The 14,051-nt window shown below is 44.5% G+C and overlaps 1 protein-coding gene and 1 long non-coding RNA gene across 3 annotated transcripts in view; one reads left to right on the forward strand and one right to left on the reverse strand.

Moving 5' to 3' along the window:
- Positions 1–950: 950 nt before the first annotated feature.
- Positions 951–6,091, reverse strand: LOC141919237 (uncharacterized). Its single transcript, XR_012621904.1, has 3 exons — positions 6,011–6,091; positions 5,770–5,937; positions 951–1,203 (listed from the first exon to the last, which is right to left on the reverse strand). It is a non-coding gene; the product is annotated as an uncharacterized LOC141919237 (long non-coding RNA).
- IGSF5 (immunoglobulin superfamily member 5) overlaps positions 6,041–14,051 on the forward strand; it is a 33,953-nt gene continuing 25,942 nt past the window's right edge. The window contains exons 1-2 of one of the 2 annotated variants that reach the window (XM_074814384.1): positions 6,041–6,302; positions 9,068–9,271. In XM_074814384.1, coding sequence (XP_074670485.1) covers positions 9,214–9,271 — 58 coding nt within the window. In that variant the 5' untranslated portion in view covers positions 6,041–6,302; positions 9,068–9,213. The remainder of the gene's footprint in view (positions 6,303–9,067; positions 9,272–14,051) is intronic. The other variant, XM_074814383.1, reaches the window with a different exon arrangement.

Here is a 14,051-nt window from a genome sequence, read left to right on the forward strand (position 1 = left end):
CTCTCATCATTGCAGTGTCAGTTTGGATCACGCCTGCAGGTCACTTAGGGAATATTCATTAATATTCTATTTTCAGAGGTGTAAGTATTAACATTTCTCATAACTGGCAACCTTGCAAAATCATCAGGAAAGAAAGAAAAGGGATATAATTTCATACTCCCATGGTAGTTTTCCTGGCACTATGAGGGAAATCCTGTGGGATTTGGAGCCCTGGGCACAGTGCTTGTTTGTGCGTATCATCAACAAGGCTTGTGGACTATTCTTCTGACATGTCCAGAGCTGGACTTACCATGCACTGGCTGATAGGTGTTGAATGCACCAGTTTTAAAGGAGCTCCGGATAGACTTGCACTTTGCCTGAACTCCTTGAAGAATCAGGCTGCGCATACAAAGCTCAGGAGGGAGCCTAAAATCATGACCCTAAGCAATAGTGAAAAATGTAATAGTGATTATAGTGAGTGTAGAGAATGATGTTTACATTTTCTTGGCACACTATCATACACTGAAAAGTTTCTTAGAATAAACTGAACGATAACCAGAGCAATTAAGCTAACTGTTTGGACCAGAGACAAAACATTTCTAAAGCTAAAGAAAATGTTGCCAGGGGAACTGATATATTAGAGAACACTAAAAATTTCCTTCTTAGATGTACACTCCTCCTAACAGCACCAAAGCTGCATCTTCTTTCATTATGTGATAAACTTTCTTACTTACTTATTGTTGCCTGGACTCCATGGACTTCCCTGAATTATGACATTTTCATTTTACCAGCTACAACTCATCCCTGAGTTCAGTGCAGGAGAGGAGGAATGCACCTGCCAACGGGAAAACATGGAATGCAGTTCAGAAGGAGTGCTGGCAGGAAAGTACTGGAGAACTACATTCCAGTTTTGAAGATTTATTAATGCCAAATAAAAACTGCAAGGATATTAATGCAAATAAGGTGTTTAATCCTGTGGCCTCCTGTGCATGAAAGTCTGGAAGAAGATTATATCCAAAGATTTCCTCATTAAGGGTCCACAGCATTTCTTCACAGTTATGACTTTATAATAACCAGCAAGAGAACACTGAAGAAAAAACTCTGAACAAAAAAAATCAGATGACCTATATTGGTGTCATGAGGTTTTTGAGGATTTACCCACACCTTGATTCACGGTAGCATCGCTTCATGAATCCTTAGGTCAAGACGAGATGACCTGCCTTCCTAGGAATGAGATAAAACAGGATTTGTCAGATCAACATGAAACATCTTCTGTTGGTGGGATTGGTCTCAGCTAAATTTGCAGCCTAAACCAGCACATTCAGTCTAACCCAGTCAGTCTTTCAGACTACTCTGTAGTCAAAATAATGAGGCAGGCCTAACCAAAGGGTGACACATCTTGCCTGCCTTAGACCCTCGTATCGGGATAGGTGAAGCTTCATCTGGTAGTGCTTTTATATCTTTAATGACTACAGAAAAAATCTTTGATAAATAGTTTAGGATAGATGCCCGTGTCTTAGCTGACTAGCAGTAGCTGAGGAGGGGGTCCTGCATGCTGTGTATGGTTTCTGGCATTCATAAGGATTGCAGCTCCTCTGGAAGTGCCCCACAGCCCCATTTTGTATCACGTCAGCTATTCAATGGGGATGCCACAGGATACAGTCAGTATCTTGCAGATAATTAATATATCTGTCCACTAATTCTTTTTTGATCACTCAGCAAACCATTTTTTACAAACGGGTTTATTTTTAAATATGGAGACAACTACACTATTGTTTGTGCAACAGAGGGACATTTGGGGTATCCTAATTTTTCACATAAATATATATATAGTGGACCACAATCACTCCAGCTTGCACTGAGTCTCCACTGTGTTTAACGTTGAAAGCAGAAATGAGTCTCTGGAGTTCTCATATCCTACAAAGTGGAAACAAGATGGGGAAAAATGCATCTCAACAGTCACATAGGTAATAGAGAGAGGAAATGGCACGGCCCTGTTATTTCTAGAGCTTTTTGTCTAGTGCATTTGGGTCCTGATTAAGAAGAAATGTGAATCAAAGCTTAAAACTGTAATGAGTCTTCGATATATTAACAGAGAGATGAAAAGATTTTAAAAACTAAAGCATGTGAGAGAAGAAGAGGGATCTGTATTTCACTTGACTTCTATAGCTAACACTATTAAAATCTATTTTGAATGAAAAACCTCTTACAGAGCAACAAATATTTTGGCAAACAGTAGAGGAAAGGTGTAAGAGCGTAGAGGGGAAAAAAAGGGATGCAGATTTGGAAAGTTATAGCTTAGCATCTCTCTGGCCTGACTGGCTACTAGAGAGAATCATCCTGTAGGGGTCAAGATAGACAGCTAATTCAGTCACTGGGTCAGCTTGTCTCCTACCTTAAGACTTTTCTAGACGTTTTAGTTCTCCTGTTCTTCACTAGAGAAAAGAACATTTATTTTTTAATAAGGAGCCATTTCTCAAAGTCTTTGTAATGTTGAAATACCTTTTCAAGCCAGTTTCCATGGGGAAATGAAGAATTTTATTGTTTGTAGCACTGACCCCAAATCAGCTTTAATGTTGTATTTGTAAGTGCCTCTTCTCTGCTATTTTAATGCTTACACCCTCTGATCATATTTTCTTTGACTCAGCTGAATAAACTAACATACAGCATGGAAGTGTAGGGACTGGTGATTTCCCCTGCTGGGTTATTGATCATTAGAAGTAATTTACAAATTAAGGTGTCTAAATGCTCTTCATTTCCATCATGACAATTTGTCCAGTTCTCCTGTAAGAAAAAAAAATTACACTTACGGTCACAATGACAATGACAGAAGACTTCACTAAGCGACTCTCAGAAAGTCCATTTCACTGGAGCTTCTTGTCTGGGTTTGCACAGCAAGATGTACAGACATACGTTTCAGACTAACACACCTCAAAACACAAAATGTTGAGGGTTGCTCCAGCAGTTTACACAGTCTACACACCATACAGAAGAAATTATATGGTGTGCAAAAAAGACTTCGGAAGGGTTGAGGGGAAAAAAAAGGGCAAAAATCCTCCTACTCACAGGCAGAAGAAAAAGGGATAATTGGAAAGAAGTGTCTAGAGAAACTGGAGTGGGAGGTAGGAATCTGCCTGGTATGCAGGCTGATGATTCACGAAATGATTTTCCATTTGCATCAGACTGGCAAACTTAGGACCTGATCTTTTGAACACTCCTGAACATGGATAGTGCACGATGTTCTCAGTGGTTGGGGATTCAGACACTTTACCATCCTGTGTAATGTCTTATCCCACACACATCCTAACCAGTGCTAATGGTTGCATTCATCACAATATCATGGTTCATTAGGAAAGTCAGAGTACAGAAGGAATTAACAAGGGCAGTGAGAAATAATTAATAAAATATTAATATACGTGTTGGTTGCCTAAGCAGCCCTAGGGAAAACAAAGGACATTTGAATCCAGTCACTGTGCACCGGATTCACCCAGAAGGATTTCATCTGATGAAGCCCAGCCAGCGAGCATGTGGGTGGAAATGACAGGTGCTCTCCTGATGACTTCCACTGGGGTCGGATCCAGAGCAGGACATAAACACAGTGGATGCTCTAGGCCACAACACACCCAGTTCCCTCTGTGGACTTCAACCAGTCTTCTCTACATGGAGAGGATGGGAATGAACTGCCGGCAATGGGGGCCAGCAGAGTGGTGTATGCGTCTTTATGTGCGTACGTGTTTAAGGACACGGCTAATCTCCTGACCACGACAGACCTCAGTGTGGTAAAGAGACAGCTGATCAGCCTGTGATTAGCTGGTGGGGTAATGACAGCTGTAGCACAGGTGCAGCAACATGACATCCAAAGGGACCTTGATAAGCTTGAGCACTGGGCCAACAGAATCATCGTGAAATACAGCGTGAAGAAGCACAGAGCTCTGCACATCAGGTGCAACAGCCTAGAGGTACAGGCTGCAGAGGTACCGCCTAAGTGACAGAGGGTAAAAATCTTGATGAGGAGACCTGGGTGAAAAGAACACCAGGGTAAATAGAAGCCAGCAATGCCCTCTCACCGCAAATATGGCAAACCATGCACTAGGTCACATTTGGAGAAGTGTTGCCAGCAAATTCAGAGAAACTAGTATTCTCCTCTACTAGACACATCTGGAAATCCATGTGTGGCTTTGTGCCCCTCAGTTCAAGTGGGATATAGAGAAGCTAGACTGGGTCTAGTGACAGGACGTCAAGTGGACAGGGGTCTAGAGCACAGCACCGGTGAGGAGATGCTGAGGGAGCAAGGCTTTAGTCAGGCAGAGAAGAGGTTAAGAGGTGATCTAATAAGAGCTTAAATCTACCTGAAGAGCAATTACAAAGATGACAGAGCCAATCTCTTCTCAGTAGTGCCAAATGATAGTTTTGTAAAAGTTTTAAAAGCAGCTATTATCCTTTCCAAAGCATTTTTACGAAGACTTATCTTTATTAATTCAATGTGAAAATCCAGACAAACCATTTTAACCTTCTGCACTTTTCCTACTTGGACAACCAGCTTCCTCTAGCTTTATTTGGACATAACTCTACAGAAGGTGTTTCAACAATACTGTTAGGAAAGTAGGGCTGTTGGTGCAATAAAAGTGTGAGATTTTAGACTTAAGAGATGTTTGTAAAAACAAGGAAGCAAAAAGAAAAAATTATAACTGGTCAAAAAATCTTCCTAAAGGTTTCATAGCTTTTTTCTTTTTTTAACAAGTTGGGGTGATATTTTTTCCTAATAAAGCAAAGTTTTTGAAAATTAACTTTGGAAATAGATCAAAATTCCCCAAAGAAAATGTTTAATTTCCCTTTTCTGGACTAAACCTTTTCATTTTGAGTCAGTGTGGCATTCACTTCTACTTGCTAGAACTGCTACTGTGCTTAGTAGGAAATATAGTTCAGGAAAGTCCTATGTCCCTTTATGATTTAAGCTTCCTGGCAGATGAACTCATCATAAAAATCTCCTGATGTGTCACATCAGTTCACTGACCAATGATGGTGTAATGTGAAGGATGCAGTTCAGCTCTAAGAGGAAGACAAAGCTGTGGCCATTGAAAGAACATCTCTCATGAGGCAGCACAGCAGCTTTGGTGAACACACATGACCATAGCACTGTCAGGAAAAGGGGTAATTTAACTGAGCAAACAAAATATTTCAGAATTAAATGAAATGTTTTAACGAACATTTTCTTGACGCAGCACAAAAATTTCCCCAAAATAAAAACTGAAAGTAAGAAAGGAATATGAAAATAAAAAAGGAAAAATAAAACTTTGCTTGGGGCCTGCATTTCCACTGAAAGATGGAAAACCAATTCAGTTTTCTTACCAGCTGAAAGTTGCGCTTCAGAGTAAGGGCCCATTTTGGTGGGGCCTGAGGGCACCAGTGGGCAGGGACCCCAGGTGCCCCCACCCTGCCCAGGGCACCCCGCCACCCCTGCCCCAGTGACGCTGCAGCCTACCCCATCCCTGTTCCCTGGGTGGCCCCTTGGTGCCATGTCGTGGCCTTGTCTTCAACCCTCTCCCAGGCCTCATCTCCTTCCATTCCTGACTGGCCCCCTGCAGGTACCCTGGCTCTGGCTCACCCCCTCGCCCTGTCAGGGAGTGCCGATGGACCCCGACACCCCCGGCTGGGGGTGACAGCGCCCGCTGGTGAGGGCACAGCCGGTGCGGAGCCCACAGGCAGCACTTCTGCTCTCTGCCATGTTGCCTGCAGCTCTGTAATGGCGGGATGAGCTCCAGCCCCGGCATGGGGCACCAACACCCTCACCTGCACAGTTACAAACCCGGGAAAATGAATCCTGTGCCTCCCGCCATGCCCCGCGTCGCGGTCGTCCTCTGCCGAGACGTCAGGCAGCAGCGCCCATCCAGCCTTTCGGGTTGGGACAGCATGAAGTTTGTTCCCGTGTGCGTGTCATCGGCTGTGCCTTACTTCCTCCTGCAGGACCGGTTAAATATTAACACAGCGATACACGTATTTGGGCGGGGGGAAGGGGAGAGGCAATCCTTACCTCACCGTGGCGCGGGGACAATGTCAGGGCAGGCGTGTGCCCCGGGGCTGGGCGGCTGAGAGGCGGCAGAGGTCAGCGCTCCTTCCCCGCAGCGCCGCGGAGCCTCGGGCAGCCGTCCCGCCGCCTGAGGGAGGTTTCCCGGGGGCCAGGAGGCGAGGGCTGGCCTGGGGCTCCTCGCATTGAATGCTGCTGGCCTCCTACTGCGTCCCCCGGGCGGAGGGTGCGAGCGGGGCTTGTCGTCACAGGGGAAGCGGTCGGAGACACCCTCTCGGCGCCTGGGGCAGCAATCCAGGTAACCCCTCCCGAGCCATTATTTGCTTCCCAGCAGCAGGAGCTGGTGGCTGAAATCTAATTTAACCCTCTCCCCGGCTCCTGCCGCAGCAGAGAAGCCAGCCCTGGGCTGGTGGCAGTGGGGTGAGCAGGAGCATTTTGTTAACCTGCCACATCCTGCTCACATGAGGGAGACAAGCGACTCAGATTCGTAAGGAGACCCCATCTCCTGCTGTGCTGCCTGGCCGTCGGGGCTGTTGTTCCCCACATTGCAGGGTGCCCAAAGAATCCAGGCCCCGCTCTGTGCTGGGCCGGACCTGGCTGCTGGTCCTTTAGGGTGATATTATTGATGTTATCCCCTTGCCTCGGACGTGGATGCAGGAGGGAGTAGGCTCAGAGCCACGCACGGCAGCGCTGGTGCTGCAAATCACCCCATGCATGCACCTGTGGAGAAGGTATAAAGCAGCTCAGGCCAAACCACAGGTATTTAATTCATCATTGGCCAAACTATCCTGTTTCACCTGGGCATCGGGTAATATTTCCTGGTCCTTTGAAAGTCCATTTTGAAATGAAACAAAACAAGATGTTATAGATCCCTTCATTTCCCTTCTTGCTTTACTTCACCTGAAGTTATTTACTGGTTTTGGCCTGAATTTGGGCATAAGATTTTAGCAAGTTTATTCTTCTCCATGAAACTTTACCCAGCTCATCTTGCATTTGAGCAGCCAGATTTGTAAGTGGAGGCATGAGGCTGCTGCCCGGGCTGGCGGGGTCCTCACCAGACTTGTAGATCTTGCCTGGGATTGCAGCTTCCTGGAAAGGGACACAGCACTGTCTGTTGAATCTATTTCCTGGTTCTTTACTTGGGCTGTTTCACTTCATATGACGGATAATACTCTTAAAAAATACCAACTGGCTTGTGCACATGCTGAGAGTTATCACAGTGAGAGAGCAAGGAGAAATCCCTCTGAGCCCTGCATGATGACCCTCCTGCCCCAGCTGCCCGCTGGGTACTCCTCTGCACACAAAACGTGGAAGTGAGCAAAAAACCTTTCGAAATGCACTGGGCAAACCCAAATTGGCCTACAAAGTAGCCCCCCTCCCAGCATGCAGGCAAAGAAATCAGCCCACAGGTTTGGCATAAAATGTTGATTAGTTGACAGGGCTGTCCCTTGAGTTCGCAAGGTAAACTGAAAGCTTGTAAAGTGGGAAAACGAAGAGCAAGCTACCAGCTGAGCCAGTTAGGTTGCAACTGCTGCAGTAAACTCAGTGATACCTGCTGCTTGAAGCACCAAGCAGTGAACAGAGCTCTAGTATAGTTTGATGCTGCAGCTGAACATGTTTGGAAAGACAGCAAAAATGTTTTTTGTTGGTTGCAGTGGTGCAGCGGGCAGGGAGGTTCTGGGTGCAGGACATTCCTCCTACAGTGTCACGCTGCCACCCACCCCTGTGTCATCCCATCACCGCTGCTTTTATAGAAGCCCTGCTGGGAATTAATGCAGGGTCTTCGCACAAAACTGTGAAATGAACCGCTTGCTTAAGGGCAGCAAAGCAGCTGGCTTTTGTGTTTTGTGCCTTGGTGTGACTTTGGTTTTAACGAAAGGGCGGTTAAAAAAGTATGGTTGTTACAGGAAACTCAGGGTATCTCTGTGGTGATACCATTATTTATGCATGCACAGAGCTGCCACAAAGAACACCCCTGAAATCAAAACCGCTTTCCTGACAAGAAATTTGGGCTGGCCACAAAACCACATCCTCTGGCCCATGTCCCTTTCACGAAGACAAGCTTCAATTTCCCAGCTGAGTAGTTTGTAAACCAAGCAGTGCAGTCAAACTCTCTCCCACGTATTTTGAGGGGGAGGAGAATAATATCCACACAAGTGAATCACAAACACTGGAAAAGCAGAAAATGCTGAAGTGATGGCTCCCACCCAAGTGCTGTATCTTATCTCTGACCACAGTGGAGAACTGGTGGTGTTTTATTTTGGGGTGTAAGGCACTCTCTGGTTCAGAGAAATAATTCTGGGGACCCTCTTTACACTAGTAGCCCTTCTGAATGCTTAGTCAGGGGAGGTGGGAGGAGAATCGGTGTTTCTCATCCTTACCCCAAGGCAGGTGGGTTGGAGAGCCCAGGGTGGCAGGAACCATTCCTCCTGGCCATGGTGACCCCTGTGCAGCAAGGGCCTGATGGAACTGCCACAGCAATGATGGTACCAGGCTCTCCCTGGAAATGTATGAATAGGAATCTTAGTTTTGGAGTAAAGCACACAGAAAAAAAACTCAAAACAAGCTTTTTTGGGTATAGTGGTGCATTGAGATATATTCCCACTTCCTCTCCCAAAGGCTGCCTGGTGCAGGAGGCATCAGTTTCCTGAGGTGGGGTAACAACCCCTCTGATCAGAGGTCTGTACCCCTCTGACCCCAGGGGAGCAGCTAGCACCCCACACCATTAACCTGCAGGACAGTAAGTGGTGGAGCACAGGGTTTATTAGTCTGCCAGGACACTGCCGACACAATACACACCCAATTGCAGGCAGCTTAGAGAATTATTTTTCTCAGCTGCTCATGATTAACTTTAATGATGCAGATGGAGCTCCCCTGATACAGTCAATCCTGAAGCAGTAGCCAGGAGAGACTAAGGGTGTGAGAGATGCAAGGCCCATAGGGGGAGGTTTTTCTGCTGAAGAAAGCTCCTCTACTACTTTTGAAACAGTTGTTCTGAGAAAAGATACTGCTCTCCTTCCAAACCCGCCCTCATTTATTCTTCTCCTCTTGTTGGTAACACAGGTCACATAAAGTCACATTTTATCACAGGACGCAAAGCAGCAGCTCATTACCAACTTTCTTGATAAGTTCCGTCCTTCAGCTTCTTCTCAAGTATGCAGTGACTGCTGGTGGCTTTCTGCCTTTAAGGATCAGGAAAGAATGCTCCAATGGAGAGGTTCCAGAAATTCATTTTACTTCCTCTCATCTTAACTGCCTTGCTACCAGGTAGGACACATTCATAACCTGTGAAATGAACCACAGTGGACAAAATGTATGAACTAATTTAAAGCTGTGTAAATGGTAGTTACCAGTGATATGGGATGAGTCAGTCCCAGAAGATGATTATTTAAACTGTTTGAAATGGTTAAGTTTGCATTTCAAGCCTGAATGATCTGATGGCTTAGAGTGGGCTTCAGTATGCAGGAGTGAGCAGTGGATAGCATGGGGAGATGGGGAGGCTGCCCTTTCTCGCTTTCAGTGAGCAGGGATGTCCCACTTATTTGTCCTCCTTGCGTTCATGTTCCTCCTGTCTGGGACTGCTTTTAAGGGGCCATCTGTAGAGAACTCAGTATCAACGGCTCGTTTTGCTTCCAGAAATATGTGCAAATGATAATTTTGCTAGTTTGCCTCCAATTTACATTTCACATGTCTGAGTTTCAAAGTGAAGTCAGATAAAAGGTATCTTGGTGGCAGAGCTTTAAAGAAAATGTGAATATAAAGTGCCAAGTTGAATAACAGAGACAAGGCTGGGGTTTTTTGTTTTGTTATTGCCTAGCTGGAGTTTTAACAGACTCTGAAAGGAGGGTGCTGCAGTGGGATGAGAGGAAAGGTATTGTCATGGCTTCATAATTGGTGAAAGGAAACACGATGCAGGAATAAACACTGAGTTTGTTCTGAGCAGAGTGGTGTTCCCAGTGGAGTTGCACAGGGATGTGTGGTATTCAACAAGCTCTTAAACAACCTAGTGAAGAGGAGTGAACTGTGAGGTGGCAGACTTTGCAGGTGGTGCTGAATTACTTAGGGCAGCCAAATCCAAAAAGAGACTAGGAAGATTTGCCAGAAAATGTCATGATGCCAAGTGAGTAAGTAATAAAAGAGCAGAAAACATTCAATGCAAAGCAGCACTTAACTGAAAATGTCTAGTGGGGGAAAAGAGTGGATATCTTGGAAAGAGAATAAATTGCTGAAAAAGAGAAAATTTTACTGCTTAGTGTCTTCAGTAAGAGAAATACAGGAAACCTGGCACTATATAAATCCATAGAAAGCGTGTATCTTGAGTACTGGATGTTTTGTTAGCCTTTCCATTTCAAAAAGGGCATATTAGGTCTGAGAAAGGCATAAAGTGTGACAGAGATGATCAAAGGTATGAGGAGGCCTTCATTAGACTGGGATATTTTTCTGCTTGTGAAAAAGAAGAAATAGTAAAAATGTATTAAAATAATTATATGGAGGCAAATGATGAAGTGGTTATTCACAATTTCTCATAACAAAGAGAACTAGTGGCAACCAGTAAAACTACCAGAAAGAAGATTTAAGGCAAGTCAAAGAATACACTTTTCCTCACAGTATGTAGTTAAATAGTAAATCTCATGGTCACTGGATATGGGGGGAAACCAAATCATAAATAGGCTGAAAAAGGCTAGAAACAAATATCATGGAGGGTAGATCCACAGGTGCAGATGCAATCATTGTCTCGGGAAGTCCCTAGATCTCTTATTTTTGGACACTGAGAAGTTATAACAAAGAAGCCTCAATTTTTATTTGTTCTGTTTCTCTCATTATCTTCCTAAGCATCCAGAGCAGAGTACTATGTGTTTTAGAGGATTTCTATAACCCTTCTCTAATGCTTTTAGTCAAGCATGCCTGCAATGGGTGTTTTATTGCCCCACCTGCAAGCCATGCTGGGGCAGCAGGCATTGCCTACACTGTGCGGTGCAGCCACGGGAGCACACCCCAAAGCAGAGAGAAAAAGTGTATTGCGGAGAGACGAGTGTTGCTCTTGAAAGAAGTATTGCTGCTCTCGGGATGTCGGGAGTCACAAGGCTGGGCGGCGTGTCTAGGCTGCCGAGGTGGCTGCGTGGCACAGCTGGTCTGAGCATCCCCCTGGGCAGGCACGGCGTGCCCTGTGGCAGCAATAGCGTTGCAGACCACAGGGCCAACATGCAGAGTAGGGTCCCAGCCTGCTGCCAGGATTTTGGTGGCGGTGCTGCTGTGGTGCTCTCTGAATGGGGCCCCTCACCACTGGAGACAGTGCAGGAGGAGAAGAGTAGTCAGCAGCAGAGCCAGGAGAGGCTGGAAGGGACAGCTGTCAAACAGTGAGTAACAGAAGAGATGGGAAGACATACTTGAGGGCTGTGGAGAGGTTTGTGTGCAGGTGGGTGGAAATATGTGTTGCTGAGTACCAGTAGACTGATGTTACTTGACAGAAACATCCTATAAGCATTTAAAAAGTCTTGTTAACATAAGCAAATAAGCTAGTCCTTTTCTGCAGGCTTTGACAAGCTCTAACCTATTTCAGTTTTCAAAAAGCTCAGCTGCAGGGCTGTTGGTTTTTGAAATAAACTTGAGATGTGCTAAAGAAAAAGCTTACCAAATCCAAAACAATTTATTGCAGAGCTGTTGCTGGAGCAGTGGGCCAGTAATGAGGCAGGGAGGGCAGAAGACAAGGTGGGGCAAGCAAGAGACAAAAGATAGAGTGAAAAGAAAAAGGAATTTAAAACAAACTGGAAGGAAAATAATGTAGAAATTCAAACAGAAAGAGCAGAGAAGGAAGAGAGGAAGACAGAAACTAGACACAAAACCAGAAGGATAAAAGGCAGTATTGATGGAAGGGAGATATGGATATAGAGGGGGAGATTATTTTGAAAATGATAATGAGGCTGAAAAAAAAGGAATCATTATGGCAAAAGGAGAAACCCATCCTGTTCTTCACTGTGCTGCATCCAAACAGGTCACTTATAAAAGGGGAAAGACAGAGTCAGCAGAGGAGAGGAGGGAGGGAAGAGAAGGTAGCCATGTCCCAATGCCCTTGTTGCTGAAACCTTCAGTATGAAAAAGTGGTCCTTCAGAGTTAGTTCAAGTGTGGAAGAAAAAACGTTGGTGACGAAGGCCAAGGGCAGTTCTTTGGCAAATGAGGTTCTCTCAGTGCAGGTGTCATCCAGGGAACGAGATGCATTTTTGTTCAAAACCCGCAGTGATGTGAGTGAATTTGTGTGACAGAGGAGGAAATAAACAGCTCATGAAGCGGTTGGTGTATACTCTAAATGCTGTTGGGAAGGACTGAGCAACTGAAATACCATAAATACTTATCAGTTTAAGCAAACTTTCACCACTGGTGACTGCTTTATAAACATTTAGTGATGTACCTCAAAGAAGGTGTCCTAACTCAGCTTTGTTCTTCAAAAGACAAGGGGTAATGCAATATCATGAAAACAGCCTAACATTTCCATATTGCAAAGGTGGTATTTGCCTGGGTGGGAATTCTTATTGGTTGTGTGTGGGGAAGCAGATGTTAAACCAGCTGTTAAGAGCTGAACATGTAATTCCTGTAAATTGCAATGACAATATAGCCTGAGGCCTTAATTTGTCTAAAAGCGCCCATCTGCAAGATATCTTTTAAGCAGTATGTAAATGAAACTAGCACTAAAATTTTCTCCTTAGTGCAAGAAGCAAGGTCCAGCAACAGGACTGATAGCACTGGCTTAAGGTACTGGTAACTGGGTTTAGAACCCATTTCTGTCATGAATGTCCTCTTTGACCTTACACAAGTTACTTTATCAGTGTTTGTACGTGGGTTGGACAATGGAACGCACTGTTGGTTCAGGACTCCACGTGCTATTGCAGGATAAAAAATAAAAGCAAGAAGATAAAGAGGCAAAGTTAAAACCACCAAAAATGTTTTGGCAGCATGTGGAGAAGGCTCCTCAAGTTCCTTTTCTGGTTGTGCTTTACTCAGTTCTAAATGGAGGCAAGGCTGAGCTACATCCCAATCCTCAGTCCTCCCGCTACCCATAGGATCCCCATACAGGGCTTATGGACCTGCTCCCTGGCTCGCAGAAATCAAAGACCATCTATTGCTCCAGTAGGTATGGTTGGTGGAAGAAGATGTAGAACCTACCATGCCTATGGACTGATAAAAAAATTATTAGATAAATGGAGTAACTCATACCTACCTGACTATACTGTCTTGACTGTCTGAAGAAAACAAAAGCAATATTAGCCATGTATTTTTAGAGATGATCACTGATTATTCATGTTTAGGGTTAGATTTCAAGACTATAATGGAACTCACAGACATGATCTCATAGCAAATGATTAATTAACAGCTAGCAGTGTACTGAAAGTCACATCATTTATTCAGAGCCATGGCAAACCATGGCTTCTTAAAGTAAAGTGTTTGAACAGGCATGGAAATAAATTACAAATGCACAGAGATCAGTTTGCATTAAGAGGAGCAGTGTGGATAAGTACTGCAGCTCCTGTTTCATGAGCAACTAAATGCATTTTGGTGTTAACTCTAAGGAAGTTTGTTCATGGCTTTGGCTGTCATCATGGTAGCTGGTTATGTCCACTTCAACTAGTCAGGAAGACTTCAAAGTGTAAAAATAAAAAAACCCAGCACATGAACATGTTACAGATGCCGTAGATGTACAGGGGGTAGTATTGTAAAGGCTGTCTACAATATGAATCAAGAAAAAATAGATAATTCAAAGACACATTTGAGGTTAGGACAGTGTCTCAACCCTGGTAATATAAGTTATGAATAGAACTCATGACAACTGGATGTTGAATATCAGGGAAGAGGGACATACTATGTGACAAACGGTCTCACTAGAATGCACGTCATCAGTGCACGTCCATTAGAAAACCTGTAGCTGTACTGTAAATGATGCCAGCCACATACATGTGGCCAATCCCTAACATTCAGAAAGTGACAAATAGAAAAGAGAGGAAATGGCTTTTAGGCATTTTGCCAGGTTAACTGTTTGTAAAGCAACGTATTAAG

Source organism: Strix aluco, chromosome 2 (genome assembly GCF_031877795.1).
Source record: "Strix aluco isolate bStrAlu1 chromosome 2, bStrAlu1.hap1, whole genome shotgun sequence".
NCBI lineage: Eukaryota > Metazoa > Chordata > Aves > Strigiformes > Strigidae > Strix > Strix aluco.